The sequence below is a fragment of the Acomys russatus genome, chromosome 15 (assembly GCF_903995435.1).
Source record: "Acomys russatus chromosome 15, mAcoRus1.1, whole genome shotgun sequence".
NCBI classification, from domain to species: domain Eukaryota; kingdom Metazoa; phylum Chordata; class Mammalia; order Rodentia; family Muridae; genus Acomys; species Acomys russatus.
In genome coordinates, this window is record NC_067151.1 from 7,221,320 (window position 1) to 7,245,585 (window position 24,266).

General features: G+C 43.3%; 1 protein-coding gene across 2 annotated transcripts in view; it reads right to left on the reverse strand.

Moving 5' to 3' along the window:
- Window positions 1-24,266, reverse strand: part of Fndc3b (fibronectin type III domain containing 3B) — a 292,863-nt gene that overhangs the window by 136,981 nt on the left and 131,616 nt on the right. For both annotated transcript variants that reach the window (XM_051156993.1, XM_051156994.1), the window contains exon 4: window positions 6,509-6,585. In XM_051156993.1, coding sequence (XP_051012950.1) covers window positions 6,509-6,585 — 77 coding nt within the window. The remainder of the gene's footprint in view (window positions 1-6,508; window positions 6,586-24,266) is intronic.

Here is a 24,266-nt window from a genome sequence, read left to right on the forward strand (position 1 = left end):
CACGAGAAGTGATCACAAATCCGAACGGAGGCATCCACTGACAGCCACAGTATTTCCAAATGCACCACTTGTCCTGTCTGACCCAATTCCCACCCTCTGGAGCAGTGGTTCTCAACCCTCCTCATGCTGTGACTGTTTAATACAGTTCCTCATGTTGTCGGGACCCCAAGCACAGAAACATTTTTGTCCCTACTGCTATAAATCGTAATGTAAACATCTGTGTTTTCCAATCATGGTAGGAGACCCCTGTGAAAGGGTCAACACTTCCCCACCAAAACAGGGGTGGAAAGGCACAGTGAAAGCCCCTGCTCTGGGGGTTTTAGCTTACGGAGGTGAGAACAGTGATGATGAAAGGGCTAAGTTCCCTCTGTGATGCTCACCGGCAATTGTCAGTTGTAGGGATTCCGAATCACCATGGAAACAGCGCGCTGGCACGTCTGTGAGGCAGTTCCTATACTTCATTAATGAAGGCGGGAAGACCTACCTTGAATGTGGGTGGCGCCATTTCACAAGCTGCAGTCCCAGCATTCACCTTTCTACTTTCTGACTGCAGATGCAATGTGACCAGCTACATCATGCTACTGCCTTCTTGGCTCCCCTGCTATGGCAGACTGATGCTTTTGTCAAATCTTGGTCAGAACAAACAGGAACACAATGAACACACTGTCCGTTTTATGGATACTTTCTAGGAGTTGAGCTCTTTCTCTCATGTTGAGACAGTCAGGTGAATTTTTTCTCAAATCTTCCTCAACTCCATAATCTAATCAAAATCAAAGCAACACACACACACACACACACACACACACACACACAGTCAAGTGCTACTCTGAGACCATCATGTCACATGACAAGATCCCAGGTGCTCATCTTGGGTCCCTGAGGCAGACTTCCTGACCTAGACAAATGCAGGTTGTGACAGCAGTTCCACAGCTGCCCCTCACTGTGCCCATCCGTCTTTCTTGAAACTATCTTCGCATGACTGAAATGTGCATTTTATGCATGTATTTACTGTATGTCTTTAAGAGGCCTTTGCTCCTCAATAACACCACCATTTATTGCTACAGTCAAGAAGTGTTAACATATCTTAATCATCTGCTCTGCCCTCCTCTTCAATCTTCTTACACTAACTGACCATCCATGCACACACATGAGTAGCAGGCACTTGTGTATGGGAGACACATAGTAGACACACTACACACCGACACACTCGAACTGCCAGGCAAGCGTGCCTCCATCAAGACAGGTTCTGCCTCTGACTTCTGGACTGCACGCAAAGGAGACGACCTGCCTGGGTTGCAATCTGGACCTCGGACTTTTCGTATGTACACAGAATGGTGAAAATTACAGCCATAACTAAACCGTCCGGCACAGTGTGTACTGTTCCAGAAACTCCTACCACCACTGCCACACCAAAGGCACCAAGGCAGTGAGTGCAACATCCCCCAGCTACTGTTATTATGTGCCTTTTCATCATCATATTAAGTTTGTCACCTCCTCCCCTCTCTTTGGAACAGCTTGCCTGAATATGATTTACACAGAAGAAAATGTCTGATTCAGTAGATTCTGGCATAGTCAGAGGCTTGACCACCACTCACCACTACGCACTTTCGGAACAGTTTCATCACCCAAACACACACTACTCACACCCACAAGCACTTAGTCTCTCCCCGGTACTCCCTCCCTATCCCGTGGCAATCACTAGATATTTTACACAAACAGAATGGCACAGCACACAGGTTTTGTGCCAAGCTTCTTTTCAATTAGCAAACTACTTTCAGGACTGAGCTGCGTTTTTAACAGAGTACCACTTTATTCTCATGGCTGAGCATGCATCTGCTGTCTGATGTCACGGTCACCTATGGATCCACAAGCTGACAGATACATGGAGTGCTCCCATGATCAGCGTGTCTGTAAGGTCTCTTCCTGCCTATGCACGTAAGGATGCTGATGCTGGGTCATACGGGCCATAAACAAGTTGACCCTGTGTGACCATTTGAGACTACTGTCCAGAGGGCGTGAATTCTCCCACACTACCATATATAGCACATGACTGCTCTTGTTTCCTCATCCTTACTAATTCTTGATATTAGCCTTTTTTTTATTACAGCCACCTCAGTGTAACTCATGCTAAATACCCTTTTCAAGCCCTAGCTGACCCCATATGCCAGCACAATGGAGGGTGTCTAAGCCCCTAGTCTTTGTTTTGTTTGGTTGATTGGTTCCTTTGCGTGCTGGATGTGTATGGTACATCCCCAGTAGCTGGTTTATTGAGACAGCATCTTGCTACATGGCCCAGGCAGGCCTTAACCTCTCAATCCTCATGGCCCACTTTTGGATTATGCTGTCTTTCCACTCTTGAGTCAGAACAGGTCTTTACACATTCTAGATGTGTGTCACTTCTTATATAATTTACGTATCTTTTATCTTATTTTTTTAGGTGTCTTTGAATTTTTCTTGTGATACCTTCTGGAACACACACAAATTCGATTTGTAAGCAGCTAAACTTTTCTCTCTTTGTGGTTCATATTGCCATATCTAAGACTTCATTATACATAAGATTATGAAGTCTACTCCCCAAAATCTTATAATTTTAGTTTTAATTTTTGATTCCAATCCATTGTGAGTTGATGCTTGTACAGGATGTGAGGTGAAGAGTCAATGCCATTCATCTTATAGGTGTGAGGACCTAGTTATCCCAGCACTGATGGCAGAAATTATTTTTTCCTCGACTAGATTATCTTGCATTCCCTTCTTTCTTAAATATATATTTAGGCGGTTTCAAAACTTGAAGATATAGACCACTCTGATCTTGCTATTTTCCAGATATTAGCTGTTGTGTATTCTACCCAAACCTCTCTCGTGTAATTACATACCACACAACAAATGGGTCGTGTTCTAAGAAATGCACTGTTAGGCAGGTCTACTATATGAACACAATAGAAGGTACTTACAAAAAAAATAAGTTAGCTACCAAATCACTGTTGGATACACTCTTATGGGACTATCATCGTATGTGAAGTGTGTCACTGACCAAAACATTATGAGCTGTGCCTGTTACTGACAAAGCTGCCTCCCCAGCACCAAATTTCATTTATACCTCATTAAGAACTTAGTGTATACCAGCTAATAGCCTACGTGTTAAGATACAATTCACACGATGTAGTGACAGCTCTTGGGGATACATATGAAATGTTCTACCTTCTGTGACAGTGACAGGACAAAGCACCCTTTGGTGTTGGAATAGCAGAATGGCTATTTCAAGTTGGCCGTTCTTAAAGGACTACCTCTAGCAGGGCAGCCATTGGAGCAGAAAGAATGGCTGAACTGGAAGATAAGACAGGAGCTCTGAGTATTTCAGATGGCAAAATAAAGGTACAAATACACCCAAGAAAAGTTATTTTCTAGAAACAAATCTTTGCCATGCTGAAACGTGGTTAACGGAATAGCATGAAGGTGAGCAAGGCTCGTGACAACGGCTTCACCCACAAGCTACATGACTCTACTTGTAAGTGAACTATGGACCCGAGTAAGAGATGCATGTGTGCTTCAGGGCTGGACACTGGGGAGGAAACGGAACTGACCGGTTCTAAGCACTCCTGACAAGCATCCAGTGGAAGTGAGGCTTCTCTTTTGTGTTTAAAGTTATGGTTCCTTCTTGACTGGCTGGTCTTATACCAACTGACACACAAACTAGGGTTATCTGAAAGGGGGGAGCCCCAACTGAGAAAATGCTTCCATAAGATCTGGCTGTAAGGCATTTTCTTAATGGGGGTGGGGAGACTAGCCCATTGTGGGTAGGATCACCCCTAGCCTGGCAGTCCTGGGTTCTATAAGAAGCAGGCTGAGCAAGCCAGTAAGCAGCACCCCTCTATGGCCTCTGCATCAGCTCCTGCCTCCAGGTTCCTGTCCTCTTTGAGTCCCTGCCCTGACCTCCTTCAATGATGAACAGTGATACGGAAGTGTAAGCCCAATAAACCTTTCCCTCACCAACTTGGTTTTGTTCATGGTGTTTCAACACAGCAATAGTCACCCTAACTGAGACATTTTCTTTCCACAACTTCATGGCAACTATGTTTCTTGCTCCTTAGATAGCTTAGTCATGACAAATTTCCCTAGACCTCTTCCCTGGGTTCCACCTTTGAACTGTGAAATCTGTGCAGCCCTAGAAGAGTCACATGCATTCTACTGCCTTCTAAATTCAATTATATATATATATATATAACTTATTTTCTCATACACTTCACTGTGACGTTTTGTTAGATACAATCTGTTAGACGGCCACGGTGGTGCACATCTTTTAATCTCAGCACTTGCGAGGCAGAGGAAGGGGGACCACTGAGTTTGAGGCCAGCCTCGTCTACAAAGTGAGTCCAGGATAACCAGGGATATACAGAGAAACCCTGTCTCAAAAAACAAACAAAAAAGATACAATCTATTGCAGAAGGTTAACAAAGGCTCAAGCCCATCCTGTGCTCTATAGCCCACCTGAAACAGCTTCAGGCTGAGGAGGAAGTCAGGGACAGAGACTTTCCCTTGTTGGCTTCTACTCCTGGCCCGGAAAGGTTATCTGACAAACACAGGTGGCCACAGCCTCATAGACTGCTTCTTCAGAGTCCTTTTTCAATTCTAAATCAAGCACACCGTTCTTCCTATACACTTACAGATGCTCTATCCCTTTCTAGCAGAACTGTCACCTGGGAAGGACTGAGAGTGTGCTTCAATCATGAGGGTACAGCTCTCCTTTTACCATTTCTACTTTAATTTTAATAAGAAGTTTTTCAGAATCAGAAATATCCTAAGGTAGAAAAGTCCTTCCCCCTCTCCCTTCCCTGCCCCCAGGACTACCAATAAATGCTCTGTGTTTAACAACAACAACAACACTACTAGCAAGAGGCACAGCTTCGCCCCCATTAGAGTGTCCAATTTTAACTGGTATTCCTTAATGGCCTTTAGCATAAAGGGAGTTGTTATTTTTGCTGTCATAATGGTGAGAACCATACTGTGTTCAATGGAACAAAACATTTCCCAAAATCAATGAGCATGGGACAGAGCAGAGCTCTGACCTCCCTTGTTCCTTTCTCTTAACTGACTGGTGACAGGAATGCTCTCCATCTCCTCCCCCCCCCCCCCACACACCCCCATCCCTCTCACACCCCCCCCCATCAGGAACCTGGTCTGTACCTTTCTTTTCCTCTAGTGATTCTTACATACAACGACTTGTGTGAAACAAGTCACTTATTTACAACAGTTGGAAAACTGGCCAACAATCTGGCAACTCAAAAATGTCAAATTGGCTCACATGAAAGTAAGGGTGGAAAAAAGATGAAATTATAGTGTTTGCATGGTGCCTTGCATGGTGAAGAAATGGCTCTGTTTTTCACATCAAAGGAAGAGAAATCTTTGTTGATTCTTGCCTGAGCTTCAACAATTTTCCTAAGTAGGTGCCAATTTTTTCTTTCTATAAAAAACAGTAACAAAACAAAAACCCAAACCCCCAAAACATTAATAAAAGAAAACTGATTTTTCAGTACTTTTAAGGTATAGGCAGAGGTGCCAAGAAAAAAAAATTTTAAAGGAGGGCAGTTTGGGGTAGGACCTAAAAAACACTAATAGTGATTATCATGGTGTTATCACAAAATTAAGCACAACTGTAGCGGTTTTCTTTTCCCGCCCTTCTGAGGTTTTCTCCCAATGCATGTATGATGTCCTTGCAGTTGGAGAACAACCAGTCCATGAAGAAGGAAGAAACTTAATTAGTGAGAGATGACGAGGTGTAAGGATTGGCTCAGCCTTGGGCAAAAAATTCAAACCATGCAGATAGCCCCTAGATCTCAGGCACTCCAACCCTGGCTCCGACTGAGTGCCTCTTATCCAGGCACCTATGTAAGATTTTCCCCTTTAAAATTTTATCTTGAGCTGAATGTGGCAATGGATCCCTGTAACCCAGCATTTAAAAGATAGACACAAGAGGATCTGGCTACATGATGTGTTTGATGCAGATGTGAGGAGCAGAACTGATTCTGGCACTTCAGTTTGCAAGACCTGGGAAGCATCAAGCAGCATCATAAACATGACAGCAATCTCTCCTGGTCATACTTATAGTCAACTGACACACTGAGAGAAGAGAATTTCGGCTGAAGACATGCCTCCGTCAGATGGCCCAGCTCACTGGGAGGCACCATGCGCGAAGTAGACAGGCCTGGGATACGTAAGAAAGGCAGGTGAATGTGAGACAGGGAGCAAGCCAGTAAGCAGCACGCTGTGGTTCTGCTGTAGTCCCTTCACTCCATGACAGACTGTAAGAACTTTTAGGCTAAAATAAACCTTTTCTTTGCAAAGTTGCTTTGGTTGGTGTTTTTGATGGCAACAGAAAGCAAACAAGGACACAGTCCTAGTCCTAGGGTAACCACATTAGCTCATGAAGGATGTTTGTTAAGCCTTGACATATATGTTTTGCTGGAACAACAACGGTGTATTAGTGAGTAGAGATGCCAGTCAAATGTCATACCTGTGAGATATAACCTGGAGGCACGTGGATGGGAGGAATGGACCCATTGGGTGACATCATGGGAACTTCAGCAGGTCCTGAAAGACAGAAGAGCAAAATATTAATAGATAAGAGACATGCATCATTCAACATAATTACTAGGGTGTTTAATATGTGCAGTCTCTTTTCAATAATTGGCATGCCATAACTACCTGAAACCATGGGTGAAATAATTTCCTGACTATACAACTCAAGGAAACAAACAAAACACATACAAAAACAGCAGCAACAAGAAGGTTATAACGACCTCTAGTAATATTTAACAATTCCCTATAGCCACAAATTCCATGAACCAAAAGTATGTTGTTGAAGCCAGCCTAACAGAATGGAACAGAAGCTTTTCTTCCCCCTCTTAACAGTAAAAAATATATCAGAATAGTTCAAACCTCTTCCTAACAAACTTCAACTCTACTTTTAAAAAATGAATGTTATAATTATATATATATATATAAACAAAATTTGAAATGAATACTCTTCAGGTTCAAATAGTTCCTATAAGCTTTGGATTTAAGGTTTTATAGCTATTTAATATAAATTATTTTTATTTTCAATAATTTATTATAACCTACCATTAATGTAAAAGGTATACACCTTTAAGATACTCCAAACAAGCTAGATCAGTTATGCAGTCCTTTAATCCCAGCTAACTGAGTAGCTAAGTCTAGAACATCTCAAATTCAAGGCCTGTCTGGGCAGCTTTATAAAACCCTACTTCAAAATGAAAGGTTGGGGTGTTTTTAAAAGGCTTTGGAGTTTAGCTCAGTGGTAGAACACTTGTTTAATATGTACAAGATCCTAGGTTCGATCCCCAATATCATAAATAAAAATAAAAAAAAGTCAACCAGCTGTTTGCTCTGTCTCTCATTAACTAGGGAGAAAAATACATCATCTGCTAAAGTTAGGCATCAGTAAGAATATTCATGCTAGATTAATTTCTACTTTTTTAAAGTAAAGCATTAAACTAAGAGGAGTTAATTCATGAATGCATTTTCACTGTTGTTGTAGTTGCCCACCCACCCACCCTACTGGCTTTGGAGACAGGGTCTCATATAGTCCAGGGCCAGTCTGGGACTCCCACCAGGCCCAGGGCTTTGTGCCCTCTACAATGAATGCTAATCACATGATCAAGGCAAACTAAGCAATGGCAAGGCTAACAGTCACCTGCAATATAGTTTGAGTTAATATTTCACTACAGATTAACTGTCATATACCAACAACAGGCTCTACAGCTCAACAAATTTCCATACAAGTGGAGTAAGCTTTGAACTTGCCTTCAGTAGCTCCTTCACAAAGAGTTACAGCCCACCCCCATGTCAGCCTAAAGCTGTGGGTTTCACTGTGAGATGCGACTTCCTGGCTCCAGGCACCATGCTGTTTGTTTGCTTTCTCCTGATGGGTGTTGTGTTGCAGGCAGTAAAACTGCCCAGCTGGAACCAAACCCAAGAGAAACACACCACTTCACTTGGCAGAAGAAGACAGACTCTGTCACCCAGGCACTGCACTTACAAGTAAGCATAATGTGCTTTTCACATCACAGTGCTGCAACCTTGATAGGAGAGGACGCGCGGGGGGGTGGGGAGGTGGGGGGTGGCTTGACCATGAATGAGCAGGCCTCCAAGTTTACAAGAAAACAGCACAAGTGCAGAAAGGGTGCAGGACATGAAGGAAAATTCCAAATGAGAGTTCCCTGCAACTTCATGGACAACAAACACGTCAGGTCACTGAACTAACTGACCACCTCAACACTCACAAACCAGTGACCTCATGTGGGTCTGTAATCAAAAGCAGAAAGTATGACACACATCGCAGCTCAGTGGTGCAGCACAGACAGGGCTTTGCATTTCCTACTGTGCCCTCCTTCCCAAAACGACGGATCACTGCATGACACCAATTTATTTTTAAGTAGAATTAAACTTATATGCCAACCACTAAAGGTGTTGGTTCCCAAGTCCATGTTCCTCATTGGCTTGGGCATCTTTAACAAAGCCACATCTTTAACAAGACAAACATGCATTTCCTTTATATCCTTACTTGAGTTGATTCACTTAAAAAGAAACGTACTGCCTTTGAAATCCAAAACTCAGCGCACTTGACCCCACAGAACAGGAGCTCGGGGTATACTCTCCCCAGTCTCACACCTCTGTGCGCCCTTGAACAATGAACTTATTTAGTCTCTCTGAGCCTCACTTCTGGACAGTTGAAGGTGAAAATTAAAATGCCTACTTCATGAGGTCAGGCTTGGAGATTAAATTCATGAATCCCTGCCAAAGTGGCATGTGCACAATGAGCATTACGCTACAATGCTTTTGATCATCTTAACACCTTTTTTATTTTATATGTACAGGTGTTTTGTCTACATCTATGACTGTGTACTATGTGTACATAAGGAGGGCAGAAGAGAGTACAGTCTCCTAGGTCTGAAGTTACAGTTAGCTAACATGTAGATACTGGGGGACTTGAACCTAGGTCTTCTGGGAGAGCAACCAGTGCTTTTAACGACTAAGCCACCTCTCCAGCCCTAATACTCTTCTTGGTTGCTGTTTGTTGCAGTCTCTTTTCTGTTGTAATTATGCTATAAGGAATACGTTTTAAAAATACCATATACTCTTATAATACATAAAGTCAACGTGTGTATACAACACACACTATGTACTTAATGGGCAACCCTTCCTCAACACGTAAAATATAAGTATTTCATGGTACAGGGAGTCAATGAAGTATAGCTTTTTAATTATCAAAACGTATACAAAGCTAACAGTCTCTTAATCCCAAGTATGACTGTAAAAATTGTTAAGGCCGTTTGTGTAAAATGCTTTAAGGAGAGTAGGGCAAGCAAATGATTTACAGCTGGGAATGTCTTCCTCCAGGCCTTGATCTCAAAGCACTGCTAACGGACTGACTCCGCATGCTCGGTTATCACCGTCATCAGAGCCATTTTGGCTTCTGAAACGCAACTGTGCTGGGCAACCTCAAGGTTGTTCCAGCTCTTGAAGTAATGCTGGTTCCCACAGGCTCTCTGGAGTTCCCAAGCTAAGGAAACAAGGCCGCCTGCACTGCGGCAGTGTGAGCAAGCCACTGCCTTCCTCACTAGTCCCCAGGGAGTAAGCTTTCCCTTCATTATCTAGGGATGCACTTCCCCTACTATTGCATATACATGCTCACCAAAACAAAACCCAAAGGATCCTAGGGACGGGGAGGGGTGGAGGGAGGTTGGGGGACTGCTCAAGCCACCGACATTGGCTAAATCCATAGTGGGGACATGGTTCTCAAACAAATTGACTTGTCTCTTGCCTATATAGGGAAATCATTAACCTATGAGACCTTTCAAATATTTTGAAACAATCTTGTAAAACGTCTGAAGTCTTACTTAAACACACTGGTTATACACAGGTGGGTCTATGCAGTCATACAGAGACATTCACACATAAAATAAGACAGAAGCTTACACAGTACAGCAAAGCTTTGGTTTGTTTGTAAGAAGCGAGAAGTCTAGCTAGAAAGACAGAAACTGTTATGCAGACAAATGGAAGCTGTCACATGTACAGCTTCTAGAACTGGAACCAGAATGTTTATTGAACCAAGCAGCTACATTTAAAAACAAAAACAAAAACAAACCTTTGGGAAATCTGATAGAGTTCAGGGTTAGGCTGTGACTTCAGGAGCAAAAGTTCTTTATTCTCACTCAGTATCATGAGCTCTCAAGATTGGTTTCTAAGCATTGTAGCTTCTAACTTCACCCAAGAACTACCTCATCTGAGCGCTGCAACGGCGGCCATCATTTGTTAATGAGTTCTCACTTACGTGTAGCAAACCTTGATACAGAAAAGTTAGAGAAGGCTTAGCTACCCACTCGGCTTAGCTACCCACTCGGCTTAGCTACCCACTCGTATCACAGAAACTAAAGAAAGAATCCAGCTCCAATACCCCTTCAGGGGCAACCCAACCATGGAGAGCTCCAGAGCTCCCCTCCAAGACCTTAGCACCACTGACTCCATGGCGGCAGTACCACTCAGCACACAGCACCACCTGCCAAAACTAAAGCAAAGGCCTGATCCATCAAAGTCCATAGTCCTGGGAAAGTCTCTAAGTGACCTGCTTTTTAGCTCCGGTACTTCTGCTTCTGGCTAATTCTTCCAGTTAACTTAAGTATGTCAGCCCAGGACATGAGTTTTGTGCTTTAAAGCTCACCCTGCCTCAAACACCCAGTACAGTCACCAGGTAACTAATAAAGACTTTCTATTGGCTTAGACCTCTGTGCAAGTAGTCTTCTCTGGTGACTGCTTGACTATCTTCAGAAGCCCCAGCTCTGAAGGAAGTAAACATAGCTCTTCTGTCTGGACGTGACCATCCTAGTGACACTGAGAATTCTGTAAAGGGAACTCTAGGACGAATCACTACTCAAGTCAGCCTCAGATAAAATCAGTCATAAACAAATTACTTGTACAGATTTTGAGTCCAGTGGTCACCTTATATAAGTATCAAACAGCTCACTGCTGTACTTTCCTCTAAATTGGTACTTGGACATCCACACGACTATTTATGAATAATAGGGATACTATGTGTGACAGTTATTCTTGGTTGTCAACCTGACTACACTTGTAATTAACTAAAACCCAAAACTGTGCACTTGCTAGTTTTATGCCAACTTGACACAAACTAAAGTTACTGGAAAGGAGGAAGCCTCAATTGAAAAAATGCCTCCCTAAGATTAGACTGTAGGCTATAGGGCATTTTCTTAATTAGTTATTGACAGGGGAGGACATAAACCCTGGGGGGTGGTGCCACCCCTGGGCAGTGGTCCTGGGTTCTATGAGAAGCAGGCTGAGCAAGCCAGTAAGAAGCAGCACTCCTCCATGGCCTCTGCATCAGCTCCTGGCTCCAGCTTCCTGCCCTGCTTGATTCCCACCCTGACTTCCCTCAGTGGCTGACTAGGATATGGAAGTGCAAGGCTTTCATCCTCAACGTGCTCTTGGTCATGGTGTTTGAACACAGTATTAGTCACCTTAACTAAGAGAGAGGGTAGGTGCTAAAAATGCCTTAAGGAAATGTGTTGTTCTGTATGGGACTTTAAAAAAATTTAAACACAAAAAAGTCCAAGAATCACACACCCATGCATGGTAGCGGCTAACACCCAGCCCTTGGGCAGAGGCAGTGGTGGGATGACTTGACTGCTCCAAGCTCCAGAACACCCTGGTTTACATAACGAGTTACCACCAACCACAGCTACCTAGCATGACTGTCCCAGGAGGGAAAATCTAAGAACCCCAAAGAGGCAAGAAGAATAAACTCGGGCTTCTGTGTGAGACCATATGTAATGATCGACTTAAAACTGGGCACAGATGTAAATAGATTTATGGAGGAAAACGGAAGTTTATCTTCATGATGTTGCACGTGGTGAGAGAGACAAGTACAAGGAATACAAGGAAACCTGGACTCCATCAAAATTAAGACCTTTCTGCATTAATGCCATTGCAAAGAAAAGGAAAAAAACAAAAAAAAAAAACTAAAAAACAAAACAAAAAAAAAAACGCCGAGAGGACAAAGTGCAAATCCCATCTGATAAGAAACTTCTATCTAGAACATAAAGACTTCTTATACTTCAACAAAAAGGAAAAAAAAAACCTAATTTAAAGATGGACATGGAATCAAATAGATATTTCTCAGAAGAATAGATCAAAAGAGTCCTAAGCAGCTCCCCAGAACAGCGCCACATCGAGACAGGGGGAGATGGGAATCAAACCTACAGCCCAGCAGAAGAGCTACTGGGGCGGAGAAGGTGTGTGTCGGTAAGGACAGGGAGAAACTGAAACTTTGCATATTGCCGTGAGGACTGGAAAACTATTTCCTCGTGATGTTGAACACAATACTATCTTATGGAATTGATGTTTATTTGAGGCTAACTTGATTTATGTGGTGAGTTCCAAGCCAGCCAGAGGGGCTAACATGTCTATGGATTCCACTATCGGTTATATATCCCAAAAGAATGGAAGCGGCACTCAAATGCACGCGTGGGCATGCTCACTTCCTCATTGTTCACAAGAGTCACAACCAAAATATCCCCTAGAGGATAAATAGGCCAGCAAATGTGCTGTGTACAAATAACGCAACAGTGTAATCCATAACAGCTAACACAGCACGAACACGTTATGGTGGATCAACCTCAGAAACATCACATTGAATTCACCACCGTCACTCTACCTGTGATTCTAATCACAGGAAACATTAGGAAGGAAGCCAATCCATAGAGGGCCACTGGTTGTAGTCCAGTGGGTGACTGCTGGCTGACCAGGTGTGAACCTCTGGGTGTGATCCCAGCACGTAAGAACAGAACGCTAATAATTAATCCACACAGGCAGAACAGATCGGAGCGGAAGGGGACTGTAGCTTAGAGAACACCTCCTCTTCTTGAGTGTTCTAACACTAGATAGGGATGGTGGTTACACAATACAGTAAATGCCAAGAATCTAACAACAACTTGAAAATGCATTCACTTCACTGAATAAAGGAGGGATAACAATGATGATGATGATGATGATGGTGGTAATACATTATGAATATAACCTGTGAACAGTAAGACAACAGAGCTCAACATTAAAGACTTAGTGCACATTGGGACAACGTTATCTCCAAACATTGCTATGCACAGCCCAGTAGACGCACTCCATCTGCAAGCAGCTATGGTTTTAACAGAGGGATACAGATATGCAAACATGGCCTCCAGGGGTCACTTCAGGCGCTAGGCACTAAGCTTACCACGTGGGTCCAGGCGAAATGAGGAAGGACATCCTGCTCTCTCTCCAAACTATGATTTCTCCCCCAAAGACTAAAAGGTGGCTTGAAGGACACAGTCCTGTCCTCACAGGAGCCTAGGTTTGCATTGGGCCATGGCTAGCGCAGTTACTGATGAGAGGAGCACAGGCTAATTTCAAGGGTTGCTCGGAGGAAGGCATGGTGGGGCACACACAGATCGAGCATCTCCAACAGCACCTCCTCACCACTGTGACTCGATGACATCACCATTGCCTCTGAGAGAGAGGAGTGACGGGAAGGAAGGGATCCCAGCAGAACCACTGGCCAGAGAGTCCAGAGAGCAGGACCTGTTTTGCCCTCCACGGCCTTTTCTCCCAATATTTCTATCTTTTAGCTGCAAAATTCTACCCTGTTTTTAATTATACAAAATATACAAATATGTAAGTTACAATTTACACAACAAGAATGAAAAAAGGAAGCAGCATCGCTTAACATCTATCCCTGTGGGACTCTGCTGGATAAGGTTGAGCCTGCCATCTCCGGAAAGCCATTTTGTGCTCCATCTCTGAAGGCAGACTCCCTTTTCTTGGGGGTGGGGGGTTTGGGGATAACCTTTAACTGTACCAGGAAGTCATCCCCACAGAATGGTCATCCCACACAGGTGCCTGGTAGTCAGGCAGCAATGGCAAAACTGCCTTTGCATCTGCTGGAGCCTTGTCCACCACTGCTGCTAGCTCAGTGCTGACACCCAGTGTGACTGGGAAACTGGTCTAGTGCCTAGGTGATGGGTCTCACCCTAAAGTACTCTGGCTGCCCCTGAGCAAGAAACAGGCCCTTGGGACCTTTGATCCCAAGGTCCCTCTGTTGTCCTGTGGAGGCAAGCAGCACCTGGACTAACCTACTGGATGCAGAACCCAGGCCAAGCCACCAGGCACTGAACGACAATCCCCACAACCCTAATCTTCTCTCCCCAAATTCCTTTTTCACAGGCCAGTTTCTAGGAAACCTCAAAAGCTGGGTACGCCTAATTTTCTCAGTGTGCTGGGACAGCAGATGTCAAAGGACCAGCCCTTGCTCAGAGTAGGTCTCCGATATTGGACACTGGCTTTAGTACCAGAATTTCTAGTGTGGCCCAACCATTGCTCTTAAAAGCAAATGACCCTAATAATGAAGCCTTCTAGAAGCATAGGCCTGAAGTGAACCAAGAACCAAAGCTGAATCGGACAGAGATTTCAAAAACAGCCTACTGCCACCTTCTAATTTCAGAAGTCAGGGCTCAGGATCTGTCTGCCCCATCAGTTTAAAATGTAAGTTTCCTTCCAAGGCGCTCCCCTAAGAACTGAACTGCAAAACAAGTCAAAAGGCAACAAAAGCCCAGGGTTTCGTTCTCACGTAAGACCTGAAGCTGAAATCTCAAATTCTTTTAGTTAAAATAAACTCAAGACATCTACATAAATAATCTACTGTCAAGTGGCCTTAGATTTCAATGTTTTAGAACTAGCTACATAGTGACTGTGTGAATATATAGTGCTATAATACAATACATTACTTAATATTTTATTGATTTCAATTGAATAAGCATTTATTATGCAAGATGTGGAGAGAAATGAAAAATTACCAGGATTTCACAACAGATCCATAAAAACAACCATCTACCACATAGGGCCCAGCAATTTTTTTAAAGAGGCAAATGGCTTTGGGCTACATGTAGCAATTACTCTTATGGTACTTAAGGAATATTTAAACCCCTCACACTGGCAGCGAATGATAAAGGAATTGGTGAGCCACTCGCTGCATGCACACTGTGCTAGCACAAATTGGAAAGAATTGGATTTATATTCAGAATACGGAGACAAGCTTTGAAACTGTCAAAGAGATCAGGCCCCAGGCAGGAGCCTGTAAGTGAAATCTTGAACTCCAGTTTTTAAAACTCTTAGTTGCTGCTCTGCTGAACTCAACACACCTTTGTTATAACCAGTGTGGGCGTCAGACTGTGCAGTAAGCCAAGGACACAGAATGTGATAGGAGCTTATGACGTGGAAAGTATATATAGAATAAACAATTCAGAGAACTTTTACATTTCCTCTTTATATCTCAGTCAAGTTTCATGACCTTGGTTTCAAAGGCTTTTCTTAGAAATGCTTGCTTCTATATGACCTCTCATTTATTACAATTGCTTCCTCTTGTTGTCCTACTCTGCAGGTTCTTTATGGGGACAGCCGTGGTAGAATCCTGTTGCTAGACATTTCTCAATTAATAATGTTCCCAGAAGGATTAACAAAGAAAGAGAGAAAGAAAGAAAGAAAGAAAGAAAGAAAGGAAGGAAGGAAGGAAGGAAGGAAGGAAGGAAAATAAAACAGGGGTCATCTGTGTTTATTAGGACGATCCACAGCCCAAAAAAATCCTCTTGTGTTCCAACAGAAGACAAGAAGCTTAGGCATATGTGTGTGCACATGCATGAATAGTGTTCATTTGTATGCACCTACTCCTACCACAACTTATCTATTTCCATAGGCCAGAGTCTGGCCAGTTAACTACACTAGACTTACTCTGCTCTAGTAGTGAGGTTGACCAGTTGTCCATCTTCCCAGTTTAGGCTGGCATGCCCACCTGAAATATCACTGTATTCCTATGGTAGTCAGAGGACAAACTGTAAAGAGTCCAAATTCTTGCTCTCCATCTACTATATGGAACCTAGGGATTGAACTCACATTACAAGACTCAGTTTTTACTTTCCATATCCGAGACCTATCAACATATATTTCGGTTAGGTCTATCTCTCCACCAGTCCTCACATTTCCCTGGAAATCACAATAGTGCACAGGCTGGGCTGGAGTAGCATGACAGAGCTACATGCAGCCCAGTTCTCATGACACTACTCTCTGATGAGAACTAGAAGTTACACTCACTATGGCTCCTGCTACAATTAACTTCCTAGGGTTGTACACCAGCCAATCTGGACTGCCCCACTTCCCCACAACATGAATTAAACACTCAAGAGTTACACACACAGAGGGGGGAAAAGACATCATCATCTGAACATAGGAAGACATCCTTACCCTATGTGGTCCACTGACTTAACCTTCAGGTGGTACTCTACCTGTAGCCCAGTCCATTTGCCCTCTTCCAGTGTACTCAATAAGAAAAACATTTTTTTTTTCATTTAAAATTAAAAGCACAAATGCTACCTAACTGCACCCAAATGACAATCACTGTGTGTAAGCCAATTTGAAAGATGCCACAAGATTAGAAGTATGTCATTCAGAATTCCTGAAATACAGTGTGTATTTTTAGAAGAAAAAAAAAGGGGGGAAGGACAGAGTCCCAGTCTGTACATAATGCCCATGGAGCCAGTAAAGACTAGTGGGTATCCAAAGATACTGTAGATAGTCACCAAATGCTCATTACGAGGGGCTGCAAAGATGGGTTAGCAGTTAAGGGCACTTGGTGCTCTTGTAGAGGACCTGGGTTCAGATCCCAGTACTCCCATGGTGGCTCACACTCATTATTGACTCTAGCTCCAGGAGATCCCACACCCTCTTCTGACTTCCACAGGTACCAAACATATACATAGTGCACAGACAGACAGACAGACAGACACAAAGCACTCATACACATTAAACAAAAATAAAACTAAATGAAAGAGTAAACAAACAGGCAAAAAAAAAAAAAAAAAAAACACCAATAATTTTAAATCCCCATTACTAAACCAGTGAGGAGCTGTTTTCAGGCCCAGCATCAGGTCTTACACATTAGAAGCTATGTTCATTTTCTATTACAACCCTCAAGACAACCAGAAGAGCTTAAAGAAGGGTGCCCTACTCCCTCCCTCACGGAACCTCAAGCTTTGAATTCACTGTTGCCATAATCCTGACATGGTCTTACTTCAGTTAAACCTAATACAAAGCATTCTGAAATTAAGCCTTTTGACTTCCCTTGGAAACATTTAGAATTCATGAAAGTCAGGCCTCATATCCCTAAACAAGCCAGCAGTGTCCTTGTCCTCGAAACTGCAGGCTAGAGTAGCTTCTTCATATCCTGAAAGCACACACAGCTTCTCTTACCACAATTACTTGGCAAAAGAGGCTGATACCTCTGGATAGATTAGGTACAAATAATGCTGGGAAAATAGGTTTCCCCCAGAAGCCTGCAATACGCCCAACTAGCAACAAAAATGTTGAAAAGAGTTAGTTACACTATGATCATTAATCTCCTCTCCTCCCCTCCCCTCCCCTCCCCCCTCCCCCCCCACAGACTTAGTATACTCTCAGACACTTTATAATGATTAACTGAAGTTCTAATCAAGCTGTCAACTAGCTCTGAGAAAAATGAAATGGAGAGCTTTACCTATCAGACAACACAATTCATTAATTGTGTTAATAAAAGACAAAAAATGAGTTAAGCAGGAAACTTATTTCCGTAATAAAAACAGATTGTTTTTATTGTTTCACGTACTGAACACAGTATTTAAAGTTATCTTAGTTTCATAAATGTTGGATTTTAAGTGTCACCAGGCACTTCTACTACACACCTCTAATGTGATACACACCCCAAAAAATTAAGAGAGAATGAATAAACTCCTGGGAAAGAAAACTCCAGACCCCACTGCACAGCTACAGCAGAGATGCTGAGACTGCACCTCTACAAATGTTACTGCAAACTCCACCAGTTACAGGCTGTGTGATCCAGGCATGTTACTAACCCTGTGTGCCTCAGTCTCCCCTTAAAATGAAGAAATGGACACAGGCTGAGTATACCTAATCCAAAGGGTTCTGAAATCTAAAATGCTCCAAACTTGAACATGTGTGAGCACTGATGGTGCTTTCAAAGTCCTGGCTTTTCTATATTTAGATTAGGGGTACTCAGTTAATAAAGTGTACACAAATACTTAACATTCAGACATTTAAACACTATGGTCCCGGGCATTTTGGATGAATATCCCAGCTGTAGTATCTGCCTCACAAGATTGGTACTGATGGATGGAATGTGTTGGCATGCATCAAATGCTCACAAGAGGGTCTCGCGGATGCTCAGCTGGCCGGATAAGCTGGTGACGTCATCATGGCACCACAGCCAGAGCTGCCCTTTACTCCTGGCCTAACTGGTGTAGTCCAGATGTGAACCATCACGATTTTGGAACTGCACATTTCCATGTACAGGTAGTACTAGATGAGGAGTAAGAGAGACAAACAAGGCAGTAAATACTGCATCTACGGAGTGAGCCCAGAACTCATTTACAGCAGTGGGGCTCCTCAACAGCGCGGACTCACTGATGAAGATCAGGTGCTATGTTTTATTGCTGAATGACACTCTCCCCTTCCACTCATAAAACCATTGGGATCTAGCAGTCAACTGTGTATATTCTCCACAATGCCAAGCAAAGCTTGCATGGTATGTAACAGGTACTTACTAGCCTATTCTGGTCAAAATAAGTAAGCAGCTTGCTATATGCTTCCAGAGACAGTCTGTAAATGGGATGGTTGCTCCCTCCCCACTCAACAAAGACCTTTCAACATTAAAGCCCAGAACAATGGTTAAACCATCAGGGATGGCTACATTTTCCCACAAACCAAGATCTCAACGTATATAAGCAAATTCTAGACTTCGCCAGAACATAGTTAACATAGACTTCAGTACAATTTATTTTTTCGTCACTCTTTTGTATACTGTAAGTTTGGAACTCTAAAATATAAAGGAGAATTTGCAAAGTAACAGGAACTCCCACACATCAGTTAACCTTGAGAATTACTACACAGCAGTACATTGTGAACACGCTGCACGCTGCCGCAGGGTACTACTGTACCTTGAGGTGCGCTTGATACGAGTGGGCGGAAGTGTACTGTCCCGTGGAAGATCCCTGCAGGAAGTTTTATTTTACCTAGGAGAAATTGGGAGGATTCTCACAATTCTATTTGCCAAAAGAGCCTGTTTACTTCCAAAAGCTGGTTACAGGGGGGGCTAGAAGAAAGGCCTTTCAATGGAGCTGTCTCTCCTGTCTGCCTCCCGATCGCTCCTTTCTCACTGCCCTTGAGAAGTGCCTCTGCTCCATGTTTGCCTTCTGAGAGCTTGATGAGACCCTAGATGCTACAGTGAATGCCGAGGCCTGAAAGAAATATTTCTCTCTCCCTCTCTTTGAGTCAGAAATTCTCAACACAAGAGGATCCATTCAAGGCGTGATGGAGTGCCTCACAGAGGCGGCAATATGTTCCCAGTTGGCAAACAGAGAGCTGTTTGGACAGTGAGCGCAGCCATCCACTCAGCAAACATCAGCTCCCCGAGAGCTCACAGGAGAAAGCGGGAAGCACTGTAGGCCCCTTTCTTCACACTCCGGCTCCAATTTGGGACAATCTTTCTAAACAAAGTGTCTTTGTTCTCAAAGGCACAATTCAGCGGGTCCCAATTGCTTTCCTAGAAACCACGGCCATCTATCACAATGGCATTTGAGCCAAAAAATCATTTGTAACGACCTGAAAGTCCAGGAAAGGGATGGGAAACACCCGATTTCCATGTCTCATCATAGACCAGAATGACACCACCGCGCTGTATCAGTCAGATAGCTTGGCAGCTAGACAGGACGACAGCACAGTGGCTTCTCAGGAGCTATCTGGCCCTATATTGTGCTTTTCAGAGCAGAGGTGCTGCTACTGCCACATCTGAAGGAAATCAATAAACATCCTTCAAAGATCCAAGTGAAAATTGAGCAAGTGAAGGCATGGTCAGGTTATGTTCCTCTGTGGATGAAATTCTCCTCTCACCATAGGATTTCAGAAGAAAATGTTACATGGTTTCATTAAAATGGTCACTTTTGAAAGGTAGCAACACTGAGTACCCAACACTGAACAGCAACACTGTTCAGCCAATTCCTTCTTTATCTTTTTATTTACTTATTTAGTGTGTTTTGTTTTGTTTTGTTTTGTTCTGTTCTGTTTGAGACAGGGTATCTCTGTGTAGCCTTGGCTATCCTGGACTCACTTTGTAGACCAGGCTGGCCTCAAATTCACAGTGATCCTCCTGCCTCTGCCTCATTGAGTTCTGGATTATAGGCATGTGTCACCACACCTAGTTTATTCAGCCAAATTTTCACCCAAGTCTCCATGACACAGGAAATGAACATAGAGCGGACATGCTTGCCTTGGCTCTGTCTGCTCTCTGGGCATGACTTGCTACCATGACCAATGTACCCAATGACAGAAATCTGCCACAAGACATTTGTTAGCATAAATGCAAGATCTGAGTACACCAGACTACCTGACCTGTTAGCATCCAGGATCCAGGGACTCTCCTGTCTCTGTCTCCCATCTACCTGTACAAGCCCTGAGGTACAGCTTTTGTGGGGGCTCTGAGGTTTCAAACTCTGTCCTCTATAAATGCAGTCAAGTATTTTTACCCACTGAAGTAGCTCTTCACCCTGAACAGTCACCATTTTAGAAGCTAATCATGTGTGTGTGTGTGTGTGTGTGTGTGTGTGTGTACACATATGTATGTATGCATGTATGAAATTCTAAATGTAACTTCTAGCTAAGAATCATGAAAAGACTTAGGGAGGGCGACCAGACAAAAGATAGGTCATACCTAGTTGCCACCAAGCTTCCAACACAGTGTAACAAATTCACACCAGGATGTTCAAGACACTACATGAGAAATACACTAAAATGATAGACAGATTGGATGGATAGACAGACAGACAGATAGACAGACAGACAGACAGACACTTATATATATGAATGTCAACTTTATCTGGGCATTTTGTGAATTTGCTGGCTAAATCTGGCACCTCTAACACAGACACAAAAAAGACATCAACATCTGTTAAACAGCTGACAGCACACAGCACTCCCTAGACAGTAGGGTGAGAGACTTTGGAGAAAGAGACAGCTCATGTCATCAGAACTTTGTGCAGAGAATGGTACACCGTGAGTGTCCATGACCCAGTTGGAGGTTACTGCTGCCCACTCACAGGGAGGGAAGGAAGCCAGGGCAGAGGATACTGGGCAGGTGAGGAGTCACTCAAGGACAGTTGTTCCTTTCTGTGAGGTCACTTACAAGATAACAGGTTGCTGAGAGTGAAGCGAAGGGCCCACCCCATTGCATACCTTCTAAGCTGTCTTTATCCTTAGTATGGCTAAGTGTGGGTATTAGTAGGTGTTCTTTTCTTCTGTTTTCTTTTCAGAGGGGGAAAAAAAAAAAAAGAGGGTTGGGAGATGGCTTGGTCCGTAAAGTACCTGCCTCGCAAGCATGGGGCTCTAGATTTAACCCCCAGAAATTACGGTAAAGTCATTTGTGGTGATATACGATTGTTATCCCAGGGCTCAGAAGATGAGAGAGCTCAGGTTGGCCTTGAAGTTGCTACTTAATAACCAAGAATGATCTGATGATCATCCTGCCTCTATCTGCCAAGTGTCAGGATCACAGAGCTGTGAGAAAGCACTTGTCTAAAAAATGAGTTTTTATGCATATGTATATCTGTGGTCATACCAGGACATCACAGTCAACTGGTTATCCAGTGCCAAACAATCAGATATGGTGTGTGTGCGCGTGTGTGAGTGCGTGTGTGTGTGTGTGTGTGTGCGTGCGTGCGTGTGTGCGTGCGTGCATGCATGTGTGTGTGTTACATTATATGGACTCAACAGGTTACATTTGAGAATATGTATGTATATACATACAGTAATAATGAGTAAAAAAAAAGCCATGAATTTGAAGGAAAGTAGGAAGGGGTATATGAGGAGGTTTGGAAAAGGAAAGGGAAGTGAGAAATGTTAAAAATAAACTATGCGGGGAGGGAGAGGATCGGTTTTTAAAAAGTACTCAACCCTACTCACTCTGTGTCTTAAGTACAACCCAGATGAGTATCTGGTATACTTACTGCCAACCTTGGTCCCAGTTCCTACAGACATCAAGGATTCCTTAGAGAAGTGGCCACCTCAAGTATAGGACAGTGAACAAACAAACAAAAAGGTCTAACATCAGAACAGAAGCCAACACGCCATCAAGGTGCCACTCTGGCTTCACCCACAGGAAAATGCATGGTGCAGAGAGGCCAAGCTTACAGCTCTCACCTCTTCATCCAGTTCTGAAATCGCAAAGATGAGATGGGACAAACTGAATGCGATATGAGGAACTGAAAATAAATAGAGAGGTAGGAAAGACTGCCATGAAGCTCGGCAACTGGGGTCTGATCTCCAGCGCCAAACGATGGAAGAAAGAACTGAATCCCGCAGGCTGGCCTTTGACCTCCACATGCCACACGCATCCCCAACAAAATAAATAAATGTAGTTGTTTTATTTTCAAAGAACTGCTTCTCAAAACATAATTCAGTGAACACAAGCAACTTCAATACATGTGTGGGCAATAGGAGAAAACTTGCAGAGATCTAAGTAACAATTAGAAGCTGTCCGCAGCGACCTTTAATTTGCTTACAAGCAGTGCAGAGCCCTGGAAACCTACAGTGGCAGCATCTGCCTTCGCAGAAACCTTCTGCCATAGTGCTGACGTAGGGAAAGCCAGGCCCTTCGCAGCAGGAGTCTTAGTCTAAAGTCAAGCTTGGCACAGGAGCAATAAGAAGGAAACACCAAGCAGCGCAGCATTTGTTCCCTTACAAAGGGCTGGATCATTTCACACAGCCTGCTGTCAACTGACAGGAATAATGTTGCACTTTCTTCCTCGCCATCTTTATCTGAACATTTCTCTGTGTACCCCAATTGCACTGCCAAGAGCCACTAACAAAAGCAGACTGTGGGGATGGGGAACACACACGGCTTCGCACACAAGTCATTGGAACTTATCACTCGCAAGAATGGCTTTGTCTTGTGTAGCACAACCCTTCTATCACTGTGAGTCATAATTTGATTTAAAATAACTTGGACCTTGCTTTATGTCAGTTTTCCCCCAAACTAAGGTTGGTTTCTCTTCCTGAAGATAATTTATTTGTGACCTGGGAAACAAATTCTGTAAGGGTCTTCATAGCTCTGATTAACAATCACCCAGCTAAGGAGTCTAAAGAAACCATTACTTCACCAAGGCAACTTGATAGCATTAACAGGTCTCTTAGCAACAAGGTAGTCACAGAAACCATTCACCATGGTGTAAGAATTAGGTTACCCACTCTGAGTTGAGGCCAGAGTAATATTTCAAACCCATTAAATCTATAAGCTCAAGGTAGCCCTGAAACTGGCAGTGTTCCACGTGCTCCATCTATGAGTTTACACTGTTCTCTGATGCACGGATGCTAGTTTAGCTGAGTGTCTGCAAACAGTTCTAGTTCCCCCAAATGTTCCTAACACCTTTCTCTTAACATGAAGCCAGGCTTACGGTCTAAAATTATATTCCCTCCAATAAAGTATTTCTTCCTACAAGTTCCAAGTACCACAGATAATTTGGATGTGAGGGCTTTCTAGAACCTGGGAGGCATCCTTCACACACAACAAAAAAAATCTTTAAAATGTGTACCAAGGACTCTAAATTCCATTTCACAAGTCAGTTAAAAAGAAAAAGAATGGCAATTTGTTATGAAGGCAAATCTGTAGAGGCATTTGTTTACATATTACAGAAGACTGGTAAATGTGCTCTATATTAAAAAAAAAACAAACCACAAATCCAGAATTTGTATAAGTGACAGTGTCCAAAATAAACAGCACATATTGAGTGAGCTCAAAAACATGTATTTTTCATTTCGATCAGGAGTTATATGAGCTATGGGCCTAGAACAGCTCCGGGACCGAGCACTTGCCATCCCCACCGTAGCTAAAAGGAAACCCAAGAAGGGGGCTAAATATCATGAGATCTATAATTCATAAAAACACTGTTTACACGAATGTTACTATTTCGGGCTGGGAGCTTCTCAATCGCATCCCACACTGTGAAATAATATTCCTAAGGATGGACAGGACTGATGAGTCACGGTGACCATCATCATCTTGCATACCGCCACCCCTGCCCGTGCCTTCCTGCTTGAAGGTAAGCCTGCTGAGA